This window comes from Cibotium barometz, chromosome 1, assembly GCF_041138505.1.
Source record: "Cibotium barometz isolate CiBa-2024 chromosome 1, ASM4113850v1, whole genome shotgun sequence".
Classification (NCBI taxonomy): Eukaryota; Viridiplantae; Streptophyta; class Polypodiopsida; order Cyatheales; family Cibotiaceae; genus Cibotium; species Cibotium barometz.
In genome coordinates, this window is record NC_141046.1 from 22,643,430 (window position 1) to 22,660,526 (window position 17,097).

Below are 17,097 nucleotides of genomic sequence, written 5' to 3' on the forward strand. Positions count from 1 at the left end.
GCTCCATCTTTGGGGAATGGTTTTCGTTGCATCTTTCCCAAAATACACCCCTCACACACATGTCTTGTTAGAGACGCAAGCGGCGGCATATTCTCAACCATATGATGTGTCACATGCACTCTGCACTCAGTGCATGGTGACAAGATGGCTCATCATCAGAAGTGCAACATTTGTACAGTTTTAGAACCCAATAGGATGATATTTGTCGTACGCCGTGACCCCATTGTACATCCTCAGTCCAGGATAAGTCAGGCACGAGCTACGTAGGTCATTCCTCAGCCTTAGTGGGTCAGTCAGTCAGTCAAGTCCCTTAACCCACTTGGAGAGAATCATTCATGCATGTAGAGTCAGTAGAAGCCTTAGGGTTTGCATCAGAAAGCACTCTGCATCTTGCATAATATGCATACATATGCCTGTGCATCATTTAGAACATCCCCAAAGCCTTAGGGAATTTACTGGGATTTATCTGGTATTTTTCCCATATTTATTAGTATTTATTTATCATTATTTGCATTATTGGGCATTTATAAATATTAACTTTATTAAATGACCAACCTCCAATTAGTATAAATAGGCTTGCCTAGAGCCTCTTTTGCTCATTCAGTCTTCATTGTGCTAAGAGCTCTCCTCTCTCTCTTGCTCTCAGCATAAGACTAATCCATGCCCTAGTGCCCGTAAGCTTTCTTCTCCAGCCCCTTGAGAACCATAGCTTCAGTCCAGCCCTAGGTGTTTGTCCTCAGCCTCTAATCAGCCTGAATTCAGCATCAGTTCATGCCCATAGTTCAGCCCCAGACTCAGCTCAGTTCCACGCCTGAAAACCAGTAGCAAACAGCCTGTATACCTGCGTTTTCTGGTCCAGCACAGCAGCAGTGCTGCGTTTTGCTCCAGCCGTACAGTTTCCAGCCCTACAGTCACCTGTTGCTGCTGCGTTTCAGTCCACAGTCTTCTCCAGCCATCAGCGTTTCTGTCCACAGCAGATTCCAGCCCTGAAGCAACAGTCTACAGCAGTTTCCAGCCCTGAAATTGTTGTTTGCATCAGTGTCCAGCATTCTGTGCATCATCAACACATTCAGCAGTCATCTGGTGAAGGTAACTCAGCATTCATATGTGTTTTCAGCATTCTAACAGTGTGTAGAACAGTCCACCTTCTTCTTCTTTGAGCCTCAGGTGTGCAGCCCTTCCTCATGCCCTTGGGAGGAGTGCATAGGCTCGAGATCAAGTCATTGAGGTGTTTCTACAGCAGTGTACAGATCAGCCTTACTCCGATCCTCCGAGATCTTGCGTTTGGCTTATCTACAGTCCAAAGTCATTCTCTCTAAAGTAATAAAGCAAATACTATCTCGTTATCGGGATAGGGGGCCCTTCAGTGGGTAATTCGGGACCCAATCTGGTGTACAGTGTTCATATCTCTCTCTCATCTCTTTAAAGTTTAAAGTAAATGAAATGGATTGCTAATCTCACGAAACTCAGGATACAGAAGACGGTGTGAGCATATTGTGTGACAGGATCAACCAATACAAAGACTTCCGCTGCATATCACATTGGTATCAGATTCAGATAGTCCACACACACCGTATCCTAGCGTGGGGGCATCCTCGGATGGTTAGATTGCGTTCCGGCACGACCACCGACTTCAGCATCATGACTACAGGAGAGAGTACTCATCAGCCGGAAGACGTCTCCCCCGAAGGAGACCTAGCTCTTCCGCCTACAGCAGACACCATAGCTCTTCTAAGAGCTCAGAACCAGCTACCCATGGAGCGTCTCCAACTCTTGGAGGCAGCAGCAGCACGTCCTTCTACACCTCCAGCAGCACCCGACTACATCTCCCTCTTCTTTCAGATGGAACAACAAAGGAGAGAGGACGAGGCCCGAAGGAGAAGAGAAAAAGAAGAAAGACGGGACTATGAGGAAGCCCAACGCAGGATCGACGAAGACCGGCGTCAGGCTGAACTCGCCGCTCGGGAACACCAACGTGAGCTTGATCGAGAACGTATGCTACTCGAACACCAACGGGAAAAGGAGGCCATACACTTGAGGTATCAGCAGCTCTCCTCGGTCTCCCCAGTCATAGGTGTCACCAACCAGCAGCCCGCAGCAGCAACCACCATCATTCGCAGTCAACCGAATTTCAGCAAGTATGATGGTAAGTGTGATCATTCTTCAGTTAATCAATTTGTTCATCAATTTAATGCCCATTTTCCATTAGCTAGGATCACAGACCCACAAGACAAAGTCCACTTAGCGGCTCCCCACCTCACTGGTGAGGCAGTCACTTGGTGGCAGCATTGGTCTAGTATTCATACTGACCAGGCCACAGGTGTCACAGCCTTTGACTGGGACATCTTTGTCCATGACCTGAAGACCAGATTTCTCCCGCCCCAGTACATGACCGGTCTGAAAGACGAGTTCTATGGACTCCGACAGAACGGTTCCCCAGTGCTTCAGTTTTCCGGTAAGGTTATTACTTTAGCACAGCAGTTAGGGTTATCTGAGCAGGCCAAGATGGAGCAATTCATTCGTGGATTGGACTCCAACATTCGGTTCACAATTCGTAACTTTGAACCAAGTACATATGACCGGGCTTTGACTCTCGCTCAGAACGAAGAAATGAAGCTCAACGGGGGCAAGCCCAAGCAGACATCTCAGTCCAGTACCAAACCCCAGCAGCAGCAATCAGCTGCACAGTCAGGGAAAGGTAACGCATCTTCTAAAGATGCTAAGAAGGACAGCAGTAATAGCTCCAGTTCAGGGGGTAAGAAGGATAAAGAACCTAAGAAAACCCCTGATGAAAAGGCTAAAGCAGGCATTACTGGAGGTTATCTTCCTCCAGAGGAGCAAAAGAAGTATCAGTCAGAAAATAGATGTTTTTTCTGTCATATTATAGGGCATGGTAAGAAGGATTGCCACAAATGGCAAGCGGCACAAGCTGCCAAAGCTCCTTCTGCCACAGTTGCCACAGCTTCCCCAGCTCCTCCAGCCCCGCCTACTACCTCAAATGCAGTTCAACTTTTACCTTCCATGCATCCTATACCATCCGTGGTATTTGATGCTAAGCAGGAGGGTGAGAGCGATGCTGCTCAGAAGAGCCTTATCCGAGCTTATGGCTCTGCCCAGGGCCGACAGTTTGTAGTCCTTTTCGATATGGGTAGTTCTGAAGACGCCATCTCTCCCCAGTTGGCTAATAAATTGAACTGCACTTTAGTCCCATATCATCTGGATGTGGACGGGTTTACACCTGGTCTTCGCACCCACATTTCCCAGAAGGCACAGCAGTTTGCCTTTGAAGTTCAGAAGGCCTCATTTCAACGAGATTTCATCGTCTCCCCTCTGTTAGGGTGTGACATGATTTTAGGAATTCAGTGGTTCCGTCAGTATGAGCCTATTCCCGATTGGGAGCAGGACACTTTTACTATTTGTAAAGGTTTTCCAGAGCCTGTCATGATTCGTGGGGATAGAAGCATTCTTGGCATCCCATTGATTTCGCATCTCCAGGCCCGACGAGCTATCCGCAAGGGAGCAGAAGGAGCACTCCTTTATATTCGTGCTCAAGCAGACCCTCCCTCATTAGTAGCATCCATTACATCTTCAGTCCCTCAGTTAGCAGACCTCCTATCCAGACACCAGGACATTATGCTTAGGGACGATCTCCCACCCAGTCTCCCACCCTCTCGCCTTGAGGACCATCACATTGATTTGGTCCCTGGATCAGACCCTCCTAGCAGGTTTCCCTATCGTCTTTCCAAGACTTTAGAGGGCGAGTTGGAAAAGCAGTTATCTGAGCTTCTCCGAGCCGGATTCATTCGGCCTTCTTCCTCCCCATTTGCTGCACCTATCCTATTTGTCCAAAAGAAGGACAAGTCTGCACGCCTTTGTGTAGACTACAGGGCATTAAACAAACTCACTATCAAGAACAAGTTTCCTATGCCCAGGATAGAGTACATTTTGGAGCGTTTAGACGGTGCTAAATTTTTCACTAAGATCGACCTCAAGAGTGGTTACCATCAGGTCCGCATTTTTGAAGCTAACATTCCAAAAACAGCTTTCAGGACAGAGCGTGGTCACTACGAGTTCGTAGTCATGCCTTTTGGGCTTACAAATGCACCCGCAACGTTCAATAAGATGATGTCTAGGATTTTCGCAGTCCACATTGGGAAGTGTGTTTTCATATTCCTTGATGACATACTAGTCTTCTCAGCCACTGCGGAGCAGCATGAGAAAGATGTGGAGAAAGTCTTGCAACTTTTGCGAGATAACCAGCTCTACATAAATGCCAAAAAGTCTATCTTTGGTGTTAAGGAAGTTCAGTATTTGGGGTACATCATCGGTTCCGATGGGATTAGACTGGACCCCTCAAAGGTTCAAGAGATCTTAGATTGGGATATTCCTAAGACCGCCCAAGAAATCCGTTCATTCGTAGGTCTTTGTCAGGCCTATAGTACCCATGTCCATCAGTTTTCCAACCTTGCAGCACCTCTTACCGACTTGCTCAAGGGGGTGAAGACTCGCAAGCAGAAAGTCTCAGTTACAGGTAAGGCACTTGAGGCATTCCGTGCACTCCAGAAAGCTGCCTCAGAAGCACCTGTATTAAAGTTAGCATCATGGGACGAACCTTTCGAGGTCATCACCGATGCCAGCAATGTAGCCATAGGTGCAGTCCTCCAGCAGGACAATAGACCCGTGGCTTATTACAGCAGAAAGTTGGATGTCGCCGAAAAGAATTATTCGGTATATGACAAAGAGCTTTTGGGTGTGATCACAGCGCTTAAACATTGGAAGCCTTTTCTTTATGGACAGGCTTTCACAGTGAAAACAGACCACCAAGCACTTAAGTGGCTTCAGACTATGCCAAGTGCCCAGTGGAGTGATCGACAAGCCAGGTGGAGTCAAATCTTCCAACAATTTGGAGGTATGATTGAATACATCCCTGGTAAGCATAACCCAGTAGCAGATGCTCTCAGTCGAAAGTCCAGCATCCAGGCAGTCCAAGAAGCTACCATTCTCGAAATCACGGGGAAGGACTTGGATAGTATGAAAGACCAATATGTCGACTCCCCTGAGTTTGTTACTCAGTATAGTTTGGCCCTCACTTCTGAGCCTGGCCACTATTCAGTACAGAACGGTTGGTTGTTCTACAAGAACCGTCTCTGTGTTACTCAAGAAAAGCGTTCTGCTCTTCTCCATGATGCCCATGACTCCTTAGTTGGAGGACATAGGGGTATCAACAGTACCCTCGAGAAATTAGAACGGTCCTTTTATTGGCCAAAGATGAGGCGTGATGTCTATGCACATGTACAAGCCTGTAAGATTTGTCAAAAAGTCAAGGTTCCCCATACAAAGAAGGCAGGTTTACTTCAACCTTTGCCTATCCCCGACGGACCTTTCATCGACATATCTATGGACTTTGTAGGGCCTCTACCAGCATCCACTGGATCCCGTAACACTCAGTGTTTTACCATTGTGGATCGCTTTAGTAAGTTCTGCATGCTCATCCCATGCAAGCATACGGCCACAGCCGAGGACGTAGCCCGTCTGTTTCTCAAGCATTGGTATCCAATTTGTGGTTTGCCTAGCACCATAACATCAGACAGAGATTCCAAGTTTACCTCGCATTTCTGGAGGGCATTATTTGAAAACTTTGGAACTAAGTTGCAGTTGTCTAGTGCATTCCATCCCCAGACAGATGGCCAGACAGAAATTTATAATTAGTTGGCCTTTGATGTCCTCAAGTCATATTGTCATGACCAGCAGTCCAAATGGGAGCACTATCTTCCATTGGTCCAAGCTATCTTAAACGACACGCATTCATCCAGTGTCGGACGGACTCCATATGAAGCAGCCTTTGGTCGCCGTTTTTCTTCTCTTTTGACGAGAATGGTGTCTCCATCTTTAGAGGCTAATAAAACCACGGAAGCATTTTCCGAGATCATTGAGTCAGTTAAGGACCGCTTGACCAAAGCTCAGGAAGCATATAGCAGACAGGCAAATAAATCTAGACGAGATGTCCACTTCAAGGAAGGGGATTGGGTCTATTTGCGTATCATGAAGCAGAGATTGAAACAAGTGGGCAAACGTTGTCCCAAGCTTTCATTCCGTAGTTTTGGCCCTTTTCCAATAGTTAAGAAGATAAGTGATGTCTCAATGAAGTTAAAGTTGCCTGCCACTTGGACAATGCATGATGTTTTCCATGTTTCTTGGCTAAAACCATATGTTGGTCCAGAAGTGTTTGATGTTTCAGATGAACAGCAGCCAGACGTGGTAGACGAGGCAGAAGTTATTGAGCCTGAGCAGATCCTTCTTCATCGATGGAAGCATGGTTCCGGTCGACGGATTCGTCAGTTCTATACGAAGTTCCGAGATCGAGGCACCCACGAAGCCGTATGGCTCGACGAGGAGTTCTTCCAGGAGTACCCCCAGTTATTGGCGGACTACTTGGAAGCCATGAACCTGCCGCCAAGCTAATCAGGAGGGAATGTCACATGCACTCTGCACTCAGTGCATGGTGACAAGATGGCTCATCATCAGAAGTGCAACATTTGTACAGTTTTAGAACCCAATAGGATGATATTTGTCGTACGCCGTGACCCCATTGTACATCCTCAGTCCAGGATAAGTCAGGCACAAGCTACGTAGGTCATTCCTCAGCCTTAGTGGGTCAGTCAGTCAGTCAAGTCCCTTAACCCACTTGGAGAGAATCATTCATGCATGTAGAGTCAGTAGAAGCCTTAGGGTTTGCATCAGAAAGCACTCTGCATCTTGCATAATATGCATACATATGCCTGTGCATCATTTAGAACATCCCCAAAGCCTTAGGGAATTTACTGGGATTTATCTGGTATTTTTCCCATATTTATTAGTATTTATTTATCATTATTTGCATTATTGGGCATTTATAAATATTAACTTTATTAATTGACCAACCTCCAATTAGTATAAATAGGCTTGCCTAGAGCCTCTTTTGCTCATTCAGTCTTCATTGTGCTAAGAGCTCTCCTCTCTCTCTTGCTCTCAGCATAAGACTAATCCATGCCCTAGTGCCCGTAAGCTTTCTTCTCCAGCCCCTTGAGAACCATAGCTTCAGTCCAGCCCTAGGTGTTTGTCCTCAGCCTCTAATCAGCCTGAATTCAGCATCAGTTCATGCCCATAGTTCAGCCCCAGACTCAGCTCAGTTCCACGCCTGAAAACCAGTAGCAAACAGCCTGTATACCTGCGTTTTCTGGTCCAGCACAGCAGCAGTGCTGCGTTTTGCTCCAGCCGTACAGTTTCCAGCCCTACAGTCACCTGTTGCTGCTGCGTTTCAGTCCACAGTCTTCTCCAGCCATCAGCGTTTCTGTCCACAGCAGATTCCAGCCCTGAAGCAACAGTCTACAGCAGTTTCCAGCCCTGAAATTGTTGTTTGCATCAGTGTCCAGCATTCTGTGCATCATCAACACATTCAGCAGTCATCTGGTGAAGGTAACTCAGCATTCATATGTGTTTTCAGCATTCTAACAGTGTGTAGAACAGTCCACCTTCTTCTTCTTTGAGCCTCAGGTGTGCAGCCCTTCCTCATGCCCTTGGGAGGAGTGCATAGGCTCGAGATCAAGTCATTGAGGTGTTTCTACAGCAGTGTACAGATCAGCCTTACTCCGATCCTCCGAGATCTTGCGTTTGGCTTATCTACAGTCCAAAGTCATTCTCTCTAAAGTAATAAAGCAAATACTATCTCGTTATCGGGATAGGGGGCCCTTCAGTGGGTAATTCGGGACCCAATCTGGTGTACAGTGTTCATATCTCTCTCTCATCTCTTTAAAGTTTGAAGTAAATGAAATGGATTGCTAAACTCACGAAACTCAGGATACAGAAGACGGTGTGAGCATATTGTGTGACAGGATCAACCAATACAAAGACTTCCGCTGCATATCACATGATGCTTCTACGAAAAGCATCAAACTCCGAAAATTTACATGCCCAAAACGAGCATGCCATAGCTCTACATCATGCATAGCACGAGTGTGGGCAGCCACTGTATTTGCATCATAAGTACGCTTGTCATAGCTGTCCAGCTTATACAAGCCTTTGTATCGTGTTCCAGAAGTGACTATTTCATAACCCTTTGATGGGTCTTTTACCAAACACTTCCCATCTTCAAATTCAACCTTTAAACCTTGGTCGTTTATGGCTGAGACGGAGAGCAGATTTTTCTTCATCCGTGAAACACACAACACATTTTTCATACATATATTGGCACCATTGGCTGCAATAAGTATGACATTGCCAATTCCCTTTACTGGATCTGTGGTATGATCTGCACATGATACAGTGCGGCCATTTGAAGCATAAACCAAGTGCTGAAATACATCTTTGCATGAAGTGATGTGGCTTGAAGAACCACTATCAAAATACCATGATACATCTTGTCTGTCAGATGCAATGCAAGACATATCATTGTCTGAAGCACTTGGTGTGCCACTAGTGCATGTGACCAAAAAAGTGTACTCTTCCTGAATTACATTAGCCGATTGCTATGCTTTGTCATCAAAAGAATCTGCTACTGCATTGCCTGCTTCTTTCCTTTTCTCTTTTGCAATCCGCTTTCTACATTCACTGATGTAGTGTCCAGGCTTATGGCAGCAGTGACATTTGCCCTTCTTTTTAGGCTTGTTTGCATCCCCTTTGTCAAACTTTTCACCTCTAGAAGAGGGCTGTCCATGACCACCCTTGCTAGACTGTTGTCCCACATGCCTAAAGCTCTTTGCTTTACCCTTATCCTTGGCTGTAAATGCCTTGTCTCCACCACGGTTGCTAGATAAGTTTGCTCTTGTTTGCTCTTCCTGCAAGAGTAAACCCACCAGCTCTTCAAAAGCGACAGGATCACCACCTCCTCTCATAGAGAAGTTGAGAGAGGTGTGAAAGCCCAAGTAGGAAGGTGGTAAAGAATGAAGAGTGTTGGTGACCAACTGTCTGTCTGGGATAACCTCATCAATGTTGAGCAATTGTTCCTACAAATTGGTGAAATGATCTGCCATGGAGTCACCCTCATCCATAGAAAGAAGATCCAATTGCCTCTTCAAGTAGGCAACTCTTGCCTCATTGTGTACCTGATACATTGCTTCCAATGTGTCCCATGCAAGCTTCGATGTCTTGCAAGAACGAATGTGCGGAATTATAGTCCTTTTCACTAAAAGAGCGATCAAGGACATGGCATGTGCATCCCTAGAGTCCCATCTCTTTTGCTCTTGTGTGGGAGCAGGTTCTACCTTAGGAGCTCTTCGAGCACCTCCCCTTTGAGGCGTTGCTGGCTGTATGGTAAGTGGGCGTGTCCCATCACCACACACGATGCCCCAAAGCCCTTTGGCTAGCAAATTGCGGATCATGAAACTCCAGAGGGAGTAGTTAGATCCACCCAACTTGTCCTCCTGGGTGAGCACACCAAATACATCTGTAGCATTTTGAGCCATGTCAACAAAATATACCTGCAACCAAACCAAGCACCAATGTGCACTGCCAGGCAACCAAATGTCCTGTGTAAATTTTTGCCTACAAACTGAAGCAAGTGCAAACTTGCACCAAATAGTCCAATTACACACAATGTGTATACATATGATACCAATTGTGGCAGAACCCCAAAAGTTTCTGAACCTGCCCTGAAATGGCTGCAATATTTTTTTATTTTTTTATTAATATTTTTTCTAATTTCTGAAATCAAAGTACCTTATATAACAAGGGGCTGGGACTTTGAAGCAGGCCACGTGGTGGGGGTCAGATGGCAAGTACAGGTACATACGAGCAGATACCGAGGACGATGACAGACTGCAGACCGGCGGCGAGGAATGGACTTGCAGGCAGAGTCACGTGGGGACGGGGGACGGGGACGGGGACGGGGAAGTGCCGTCCCGGGGACGGGGTCGGGAACGGCAAAAAAAAACCTCTTTTTTAAAAGCAATTTAGGAGTTGTATGCATGACATACATATAGAGACACACTTTGAACAAAATTTTACACCGAATAGACAAAAAAACAAGAGTCATTTTGAGCAAAATGCGCTAATAAAACATCGATGGCACACTGATTATGTGATTGATAGTCTGATAGATACAAAGAGATAAGTACATGCCTCATGGGCAGTGAGGGTTACAAAAAAGAGTGGGTACAAAATAGGGATACTAGATAGATCACAATAGATCATGGCCATTGGCAGTGGGCACAAAAAAGGTGAGATGGCTCAAGGCTCAAGAGTCAAGCCTCAAGCTCCTGAAGTGCTAGCCTGACGGGAGGCTTGGAAGTCGAAGTCGTCGATGCCATTTGACGCCTCCTCCTCCCCCTCAGGCTGTGGCTCCTCCTCTACCTCCTCAAGATGCTCCTGAGCTGCAGGATCCTGCTGTGCCATCTCCCATTCGCTGAAGGGATCTGCCTTCCCTGTTGCTGTCGCACATAGCATGCGCAAGTTAGCGCTCACAAAAACCAAATCACTTGCCCTTTGCACTTCAAGGCGGTTCCTCTTCTTAGAGGCAATGTGACTGTAAACGCTCCAAAGTTGCTCCAAGCAACTAGAGCTCACAACCTGGCTAAGGATGCGAATAGCCAAGCGCTGCAACTCCGGCCCATCTGATCCGTAATCCTCCCACCAAAGAGGAGACCCAATCTTGAGGCGGTCAAGCTGTGCATCTAAACATCCAAAAGATCCCTGCCGCGTCCTGTACTGAGATAGCTGGTCTCTGATCTTCCGCCTGATGGTAGGGTCGGGCTCTAAGCGCTCCAAAATGATCCGCCATCCCCTGCATACTTCCTTGTCGGCCTCTTGCTTTCTGCCCTGGAACTCTGGATCAACCACAAAGGCAGCCGCATGAAGAGGGGAGTAGTAGGAGTTCCACCTGGACTCACATAATGAGTGGATCTCCTCAAACTCGGCCCTGTCTGGCACAAGCTGCTGGAGTGACTCGATCATGCGATCCATGGCCTCATAGACCTTGCCGATACATGGTTCACGGCCGTCAATGACTCGTAGAAGGTGAACAATAGGCTTGACCAAGGCATCAAGTGTCTTCACCTTCTCCCACCAAGCGGCATCATCGGCGCTATCTCGGCATGTTCTCCCTGTTGCCGATTTTGACTGCGGGATGGCTGAAAATTCATCACTAAGGAAAAGCCCTCTTAGGGCTCCGCCACATGTAGACAAGCGGCCTAGCATGAGGAAGTTGTATGCAAACCTTGTCTCAGAATACTTGAGGAGGGAAAGAGTGCTCCTTTTAGAGAACTCATGTCGCAGCCTTTGGTGGTTGAGGACAAAGGATACAAGCTGGTTAGCCTCCTCAATGGTGGGTGCAATCCATGGCAAGGCACCTATGTCTTTGAGGAGGTTGTTGAGACAATGGGCCATGCAAAAAGAAACTGTGATGGATGGATACATTGACTCAATAATGCTCCCGGCTGCCCTATTTGACGCCTCTCCATCCGCCACCATGCCGACCACAAGCTCCGGCCCAATGACCTCGATCGTGGACGCCCATTCCGCGGCAAGCACATCCACGGCCTTCCCAGTGCCACTCGCATCATGTGACTCGATGAAGTACACTTTGCCCCTTGAGTAGGCCACCACTCCATGGATGGAGCGCTTGCGCGTGTCACTCCATCCGTCTACAATGAGAGAGACTCCGTTAGTCTCCCATGTTGCCTTTGTATCCGCCGCCGCCTGCTCAACGGCCAACTTCTCCCTATCAAGCAAAGTGGTGCGAATCTTTTCCGATGAAGGTGGCACATAAGAGGGGCCATATTCCCCGATCTTTGTGGCCATCTCACGGAAGTAAGGAGACCTATTTCAAGTAAGGAAAACCATGTAGCATGTTAGCTTTTTTTGGCAATATGACAAATGCTTTGAAGCATCAGACATTTAAAAAAAAAAGAGTGAAGAGAATTGAGTCTCGACTCTCACCGTGCCGCTTGAAACGCAATGTGGTCGTGGTAGAAGAACCTAGCCACCGACCTATCCACCTCATCCTTCAATTTTGGGTTCCAATTCTCGTTAAGAGTGGATTGACGGCGGATGGGAATGGAGGCACCCGATGTGGATGGAGTGGACTTGAATGGTTGAGAGCTTGAAGCAAGATTTGCGTTCCTCTCCACCTCCATTCGCGTCGGTTGCTCTCGTGCTCTCACCACATCATGAGGATCAACGGCAACATGTCGCCCTCTCTTTGCCGCCTCGGCCACCTCATAAACCTTGAGCTTCTCAAGAAGCTCCGCTCGCTTCTCAGGAGTAACACGTGCGCAAAATTGCACTTGATGACCGGCCTCGTGCAAAAAGTGAGCTCGCACTTTGTTGGCGCCGCCACTTCTCTTGTAGGAACAAAGCTTGCAATTCCATGCCCTTGAACCACCGCCCACTCCACGACTAGCGTAGTGGACCTCATCCCACCATGACCATGTGTGCACCGCCGGCCTCCTTCGTGAAGAGCCTGCAACAGAAGATGTGGCGGCGGCGCCTTCACCTTGAGATGCCATGAATGATGAATAGTGTGAGAGAGAGGGAAGAAGGGTGCGAGAGAGAGAGAGAGAGAGAAAGAAAGAAAGAAAGAAAGAAAGATTTTATTAACGTCTTCCAAAAGACCGAACTCGGCCTATGAGACAAATCGGAGGACCTGTATGGGGTATCCTCTGTCATCCCAACAAAATGAAAAAGTACTGAATAAAAAAGCTGAATCTGGGTGTGCAGGGGATGGAGCTCTATTACTAGGAGAATGCAAAGCTATATGCATGGAGTATACAATCATGATATGCAACCTAGCTAGCTCCATCCTGTACCATACTGGGGGTATAAAATGGTATACATCAGTGAAGGGGGTGTCCACAGCTCCCTGAAGAACATGCCTGGGTGTGCTCTGAAGCGAGCCAGTCGCTCCGCACCCTCTCTGTGAAACTGAGCTCTGATCTCTGTCATCTCTCTCTGGTATAGGCGTGGTGTCCGAAAGCCAGGTGTCCTCTGTCTCCTGCGGGCTCTAAGTGTCTCTGCTCTCTGGAGAGTAATTCCCTGCCGTGTAGGGGCTGGGAGGGGTATGGATCTCTGAAAAAATGTAGTAATCTGTGTCTGTCGCCCCCCCTCTGGAGCTGTCTGAGCCTGTAATAATGTCTCTCTGTGGCGCTGTATGTCTAGAATGTATCTCCCCAGTATGCGCTGGTCTGCTGTCTCAAAGATCTGGCGTAGGGAATGTGGCTCTCTGAATAAAATGGGATATCTCTCTCTGATGGCTGTATATGCTCTGCATCTGCATACATAATGCTCCTCACTCTCCACCTCCTCTCTGCACAATCTGCATACCCTCCCCTCTCGGGGGATCCGTGCTGCTCTGCCAGTCTCAATCTCCAATCGGTGTGATGAAACTCTGAGCTGACCAATAGCCACTCGGGAGCCGTGTGGTAAAAAGCCCTCCATGTATCTAGGCCTCTCTATAAATCCATCATCAGTGATACTCATGAAGTGATCTCTGTAGTATAGCATCTTCGGTGGAAGAGGCTGTGTAGGCGATATCCATGTCTCTCGTGTATAGAGCTGCCATAGATCCTGTCTCAATACTCTGTTCCTCTCACTATGAGAGAGACGGATATGTGGTGCATCCCTGTCATACTGGAATGGTGGTAGATGATCCATGTCTAGGCCATGCTGTGAGAACCAATGTGTGACCTGTGCATACCATGATCCTCTGTCTCCTGCCTCAGCCAACTGTCTAGATGCCTGAAAAGCTCTGTATGATAATCTGTCCTGTGGCATCTCTCTGAATCTGTCTAGCAAGCATATAGTCTGAAATATGGCCTCTACCATCATAGGAGGCGCAGCAAACTCTGCTCGGATAATGTCATGAGGTACTGACGGTTTGCTGCGTATCATGCGTGCCATCATGAGGGCCTGTGGTCTCTCTATCTGTGTCCACCAATGAGTAGCAAGGCCTGGCGCCCATACTGCTGCTCCATACATCAATGCCGGTGTGACTAATGTATCAAATAGCCACCCCTTCGTGCGGGGCTCCTGAAAATGCGCCTGGTGGCACTGTCTCTCTAGCATAGCCAATGCTGCATATCCCCGTGCCAATCTAGCTCTGGCTGCTGAACCCATGGTAAAGCGTGTGGCTGCTGCAGAGAAGGTAACCCCTAGGTACACGTATGATGTCACCACCTCCACCTGGCATCCTGCGAGAGTGAATGTCAGCTGACTCCTGCCCTGTCTCGATGTATGAAAGACCATAACCTTGGTTTTCCCAAGGTTCACAGTAAGACCCCTCTGTGTGCAGAAATCATGGAGTGCATGTAGATGCTGCTGTAGACCACCTGGGGACTCAGACACCAATACAATATCATCAGCATAGAGCATAATATGTACTGAGGTACCTGCTAAATCAACTCCATCTCCGCCTCCCCGTGTAATGAAGTCAGCCACCTCATCAATGTATAACCCAAATAGCGTGGGGGAAAGTGGGCATCCTTGCTTCACACCAATGGTGCTAGCAATAGTCTCGGACATACCTCCTGGACATCTGACTCGCCCAAAAACCTGCTCATATAATGCATAGATGCCCCATGTCATATCTGCTGGTATGCCAAGAGACTGTAGGCGCTGAAAGAGCCTCTCTCGTGGTACTGTGTCAAATGCCTTGCGGAAATCCACAAAGCAGCAATAGAGCTTTCTCTTCCTCACTCTGGCCTGATCAATCATACATCTCAAAGTGAATACATGGTCAGTGGTAGAGAAAGCTCTCCTGAAGCCTGCCTGCCCTGATGAGCGTAAACCTGCTCGCTCAGCATATAAGCTAAGCTCCTGCTCCAGCACTGCACCATAGAGTTTGGCTAGCACGTGGCCAACCATAACCGTCCTGTAGTTGCTCGGATCGAGCATATCCCCTGTTTTGTGAATCGGCACAATGGTGTGCATCGTCCACTCCGCAGGCAAACCCTCTGCTAGTGCCCTGTTAAACAGGTGTGCAAGAAAAGGAGCTAAAGAATCTACTGCATATATGAGATGCTCACCCTGCAGGCCCATATGGTCGGCGGCCCGTCCATGCTGTAGGCGGCGGATAGCTTCCTGTACCATCGAGTGGGTAAAGAAGCTAGCTGTGGTAGGTCGAGGCTCCTGTGGCTGAGGTATAGGTGGCTGCTGTGGGGCATGGTATAGACCCTCTGCATATGTGTGCCATGTCTGTGGGTCTGCAATAGGTGTCGGGGTCCGGGGCTCTCTGAAGTGCCGCCATGAGACAGGGCTATCTCTACTCATGAAGAAATGAAAGATCTCTAGCTCCTGTATCTCTGCAAAGGCCCGCCTTTTGCGGCGAGTAAGTCTCCTCATCTCTCTCCTCGACTCCTGCTCTGTGATGGCTCCCAAGGCTCTCTGTATGCGGAGTCGTGAGTATAGGGCTCTGCACTCGTCATCATACCATCTGTTCTGGGGCATAGTCCCAGGTCTCGCAGGCTCTCCTGAGTGTACACGATGTGGGAAGCTCTGTAATGCAGCCGTGTGTAGGAGTGATGCGAGCTGGGCTGTAATGGTATCCATAGATGCCAGGGGATCCATGAGTAGGAGCCCATCCTCTACTCTGCCAGTGTATATGTCTGCCATGTCATGTGTGAAGTAGATGGTAGTGTGTGGCGTCGGTATATGGGGGGCTGGTGATACTGGTGATCCGGCTAGTGAAAATGCCAAGTATGTATGATCTGCCCCAATCGGACGAGGTGGAATGGAGAATGATGTGACAAGCTGTGATGCCTCCAAAGACCCCATAATGTAGTCTACCACCGTGCCTCCGGTCCGTGTATGACCCCCATGTGGGAAGCATGTCAGCCCTCCTGATCCCGGCCACTGTAGCATCCCGTTATAAATAACGAGACGATGCCTGGCTCCCAACTCTAGTAAGTGGTCCCCATAATGCCCTCTGTCTGGTCCAGTGTCCTCTGATGCCCGACTAGCCCCTATCTCCTCTGGATCCACAGGGTGGAGGATCTCCATGTCATCATAGTCATACACCTCACACTGTCTGCTCTGTGTGTGGGCATTGAAGTCGCCCGTAAGAAATACTTCCCCTAGTGTAGAATAATGCATAATCTCCTCTGACAGACAAGTGTATGGCGAGGCTCCTATCTCCTCCTCCTGTGGCATGTCCTCTGTAATGACGTAGGAGGATCCTGATGGAGAAAAGTAACATAGAGCTATGTATATAACCCTGTCCTGTGAGAGCTGTAAGCTGATCCACATGTATCTGGCCTCTGGATCCTGTGCTACCACTCTCAGTCTCCCCTGTAGCTCCCGTCTGAATAGGACTGCTACTCCCCCCGACCCTCTCGAGGTACCCTGGCGTGTGGTCCTCCTGTATGCTGACTCCCACTGGAATCCCTCTACTCGAGGTAGCCCTCTCTCTGGGCTCTGATGTGTCTCTGTCAGAAGTATGATGTCTCTCCCCACCATAACATGCTCCAGTCGTCCAGGCTGCACCCATAGTGAACCATTACAGTTCCATACTGCTATGTGTATCTCTGTCAGTGGCCTGGTCTGTGTCTCATAGGCCCCAAACCGCTAATCCATGGGCCGGCCATCAATGATGACCCGACCATCTCGATAGAAGGCCTTCTTGCCTTCTCTCCTCGCGTGTAAGACTCGTGGCATGCAAGTTCTCCTATGCTCAAGTTGCATCCTCGTGAGATCATCATCCAAGAAAATAGGAGCTCCCTCTAAACCCCGTAGTATGACCCTCTTCCTCATGAAGGTGACCCTCTCCGTCTCTCCTGCAAACTGTAGGATGAGGGCTCGCTTGCGTGTTGAGTCTTTCCCGGCTCTCCATGCTTTGGTGAAGGGGAGAGGGTGCTCTTCCTTGTAGCCGAGCTTCATGCATAGAAGCTGTCCATCTTTCTCGGGAGTGGAGTCGGGTGTCTCGGCTATACCTGTGACTCGAATGTTGAGGCGGCGGGCATGCCTCATCTTCTCCTCCTCAATGGTGGTGTGAATGATTTGGTTTTCTTCCCTTTGAGTCTCCTCCCTCACTTCTTTACGGATGTTCTTCTTCACCACCTCGACCCATCCTGACTGCTTGGCTTCGAGCTTTCCCTCCATGTCCTTTGTGATCTCCTTGGAGATCTCTTCTTT

General features: G+C 48.3%; 2 protein-coding genes across 2 annotated transcripts in view; both read right to left on the reverse strand.

Annotated features, from left to right (window-relative positions):
• Positions 1-17,097, reverse strand: part of AUG6 (HAUS augmin-like complex subunit) — a 117,086-nt gene that overhangs the window by 94,117 nt on the left and 5,872 nt on the right. The gene's annotated exons all lie outside the window — the stretch shown is intronic.
• On the reverse strand, positions 10,026-12,479 carry LOC147641746 (uncharacterized). Its single transcript, XM_086817397.1, has 2 exons — positions 11,911-12,479; positions 10,026-11,791 (listed from the first exon to the last, which is right to left on the reverse strand). Exons 1-2 carry the CDS (start codon positions 12,477-12,479, stop codon positions 10,225-10,227), a joined length of 2,136 nt encoding a protein of 711 aa, XP_086673523.1. The 3' UTR covers positions 10,026-10,224.